Source organism: Cyprinodon variegatus, unplaced genomic scaffold (assembly GCF_000732505.1).
Source record: "Cyprinodon variegatus isolate N-32 unplaced genomic scaffold, C_variegatus-1.0 Scaffold1316, whole genome shotgun sequence".
Taxonomy (NCBI): domain Eukaryota; kingdom Metazoa; phylum Chordata; class Actinopteri; order Cyprinodontiformes; family Cyprinodontidae; genus Cyprinodon; species Cyprinodon variegatus.
Genome location: NW_015151769.1, coordinates 71,915 through 75,197, shown reverse-complemented (window position 1 = coordinate 75,197; position 3,283 = coordinate 71,915). Strand labels below are relative to the sequence as shown.

Below are 3,283 nucleotides of genomic sequence, written 5' to 3'. Positions count from 1 at the left end.
TTAAATAAAAAAAGGTCAATTTTAACGTTTTATTTAGATTACAAATATATATCGTATTAAAAATAATCCTATTTATGATGTTTTAAAAATTAAGACCTATGAAAGACTGATTTAAGACATTTTAATACCAATTAAGGCCTTAGTTTTATTTTGAAGAATTCAATGCCTTTTAAGACTTTTTAAGGACCCGCTGAAAACCTGTATAATGTGTTAAAGGTTAATGTATTTCCTGGGAAAATAAATGCCTTTAAATCGTTTCTGTTTTATCACTCTCTACCCGATCTGCACCAGAAATGGGATCCTATGCTACTTCCAGGAGCTAACTTTTTCGGTTTTAGATTTAAACATAAATCTAGTCTTTTTGAGTTTTATTCTTTCCTTTCGTGTTAACATTATGGTATATAGTGCATAATCTAAAGAAGGAAACAACTAAAATGCAGATAAATACGGTTTAATCGGATTTTAAAGGTGTGTATTATTATTTTTTAGTGAGTTAAGGAGAGAAATAAGTAATTTTAGTGCTATAATTACATTATTTATGGACACCTGGATGAATATCTGTTTGCGCAGGACGGATCGGGTCGTAACACCAACGACCAACAAACTTCCTAGCAGACATGACGATGAATCTGCTGCCACTGCAAACCTTCTTTCTTTCTTTTTCTCTTAATTTATTTATTTTTTGGCAGGCGGTTAACAGCAGTGAGGTTAATACCAGGATCAAAGAAATCTTTTTCTGCAAACCGGGCGCATCGTTGCTCCTGAGGGGAGCAGCTTCAGCTGATGCTTCATAATGCTTCATGGGCGTTACGCTGCCGTGCGTTACGCATAAGTGAGGCTGTCGTGGGAAAGAAGTTCTAGACTCGTTATGAATACTCTATGTATGCGCCCAACATTGAAAAAAATACATTTAAAGTTCAGCGTATGCCAGCGTTTTAGGAGACTCTGGGACGTTGGGCAAATGCTGGATAAATCAGCAAGGTGTGACAGGAGCCTAACCCTCACCTGCTCCTTACCCAGGTAATATATGTTGGGTGCAACCCAGCCTCCGTAGGGCAGCTCCTGCAGGTGGTTGGAAGCCTCGTGGTTCCCTCCAATAAAAATGGTAAGCACTGGAGCCTTCTTCTCCCCAGAGTAATATCTGAAAAGGTTACATCAACTTTCAGCAACGTCTGCTTCAAACATTTTATCCCCTTCGTCGCAAAACCAAAACACTGACTTGTAAAAGGTTTGCATCGTCCTGTACTTGGTAGGTACCGCCATGCACTTCAGGTCTCCCTCATTTCGCACCGCCTGGAAGTCTCCGCAGCAGAGCAGCAGATCCACTTTGACCGCTTCCTTCTTCTCCAGGTACTCGATCGTCTCGTAGATCTTGTCCAGCTCCCCATGACAACAGCCTTCGACTGCGATCTTCATGCCGGGCACTACAGATTACTACAGAAAGATCAGATTCACGCTGTGAGTCGGCGATGAAAATCCTCAAGGTTCAATGATCTGGTTAAAATGAATGTTATTCATTTGGTGTTTTATTATCTTAAAGAAGCTACTTAATAATAAACACCATTTTCTAATGGGCAGCAGGAAGCCTTTCTGACAGCGGTTCTCTGAGAAGTAGTTCAGAAAAGGCGTCGCTTCAATCTAAGGATAACATCCAGGACAGACTGAGGAGAAGAAGCCTTTTCTCTGCTACCAGAATTTCCCCGTTGTGGGACAATAAACGGATTTTCTATTCTATTCAATCCTCCTGTGAGTATAAAATTTACCATCATTGCCCGAGTCCAGGGGCGGATTTAGGAAATATGGGGCCCTTTAAATAGAGAAGACAGCCCCATTTTCCAGATAGAGAAATGTTAATAGAATAGACATCCATTATCTGTTCTAGGTTGTGTCCCTCTCTTCTTGTCCCTTTTCTTCTTGTTTTCCTCTCTATGTTTTGTACTCAGCTGACTTTTCATGCTGTCTCTAAAGGAATGAAAGATTTTTTCCAAGCACTAAGCTCACTTAGCTGATTGCTCCTTCCTGTGTTTCCAAAAAGGCCAAAGTAAATAACCCAGTCCTTCTTTTCACTGTAGACAAGCCATGATCTGCTTATCTGTTCTCCATTTTTCATTTGGATGAAATAATAGCTGCATGAATCATGACAGCAGACAAGATAGAGGAGAGCAGGAGGCGGGGTTACCAATCTACTCGCTCTGGAGAGCAGAGTTCGCTGCTTTTAGATGTTGTCTCCAAAGTCTCCAGTAGCAGAAAAAAGTCTAGATTTGGCGCTAGGAGCTTTTTAGAAATCAAAGTGCTAGAGGGGTCTGAAAAGTGGCTAAATATAGCGACTAAAGCGCTAAGTTGGCAACACTGCTCTTTGCATGGTTTGTTTTCAAATGGTTTGCTGCTGTCTGTTTGGACCTTTCTGAACATGTGCAGCAAATGGACTGATCCAATATGGTGGACACTGAAGGGGGGGGCTGAGACACACTTAATATTATAAGCATTCTGATGGCATTTTAGCCAAAGGATTTTCAACAACATAATGTGCGGAAATAAGGAATAGTTGTATTAACCATACATGGAGACAGAATTTTATGGGGCCCTCAGGAACTTGGGGCCCTAGGCAGCTGCCTAGTATTGCCTAATGGTGAATCTTCCCCCTGCCTGAGTCTCTATCATGAATAATTTTCGTTCATTTTCTGATGTTTGAAAACCAAACAAAATATACCTTGTTTCTAAAGCGGCTAATTTTAAACCGAATTAATATGAAAACTATTTTATTATGTACCAAACAGAATGACTGCTTGTATTTCTTAAGGAATAAGTTCAGAAACAATTGATTTAAACATTTCCATGATCGTAGCCCGGATTTAGCAAACAACACGCTTCAGCTAACATTTGTACCCTTTAACACGAGACAACAAAAGCAGAGTTTCGGTAAATTAAACACTCACGTGAATCAAGTTGTGTTTGAAGATTTTCTCTGTCCCCAGAAAGAGACAATAGAGTTACTAATATCTTCTAAAATGCATTATTTTGGTCCAATTCCAGCTGAATCCGACAGACCGAATTTTCCCACCTTGCTATTACCGCACAAGGCGCATGCGCAAATACTGCAAACACCGGAGCACCTTTTTTACCCACCAGCAGATTCCATCATTGAATGTTTAGTTTTATTTTTCATTGTTGTTTACCATTTTTGTTTTTTATGTCAATAATAAAAAGGTGAATTTTTGATGATGAATTATTTTATTTTATTTTATTTGAGGCTGATAATTGAGGAGTATCGAATCTGGTTGAA

At 39.4% G+C, this 3,283-nt stretch overlaps 1 protein-coding gene across 1 annotated transcript in view; it reads right to left on the bottom strand.

The window, feature by feature from the left end:
• The window catches only part of dbr1 (debranching RNA lariats 1), a 10,255-nt gene extending 7,179 nt beyond the window's left edge, over positions 1-3,076 (bottom strand). Inside the window, exons 1-3 of the mRNA XM_015402198.1 lie at positions 2,937-3,076; positions 1,220-1,434; positions 1,017-1,141 (exon numbers count right to left, since the gene is read on the bottom strand). Of these exons, the coding sequence (XP_015257684.1) occupies positions 1,017-1,141; positions 1,220-1,416 (322 nt within the window). The 5' untranslated portion in view covers positions 1,417-1,434; positions 2,937-3,076. The remainder of the gene's footprint in view (positions 1-1,016; positions 1,142-1,219; positions 1,435-2,936) is intronic.
• Between the last annotated feature and the right edge of the window lie 207 nt (positions 3,077-3,283).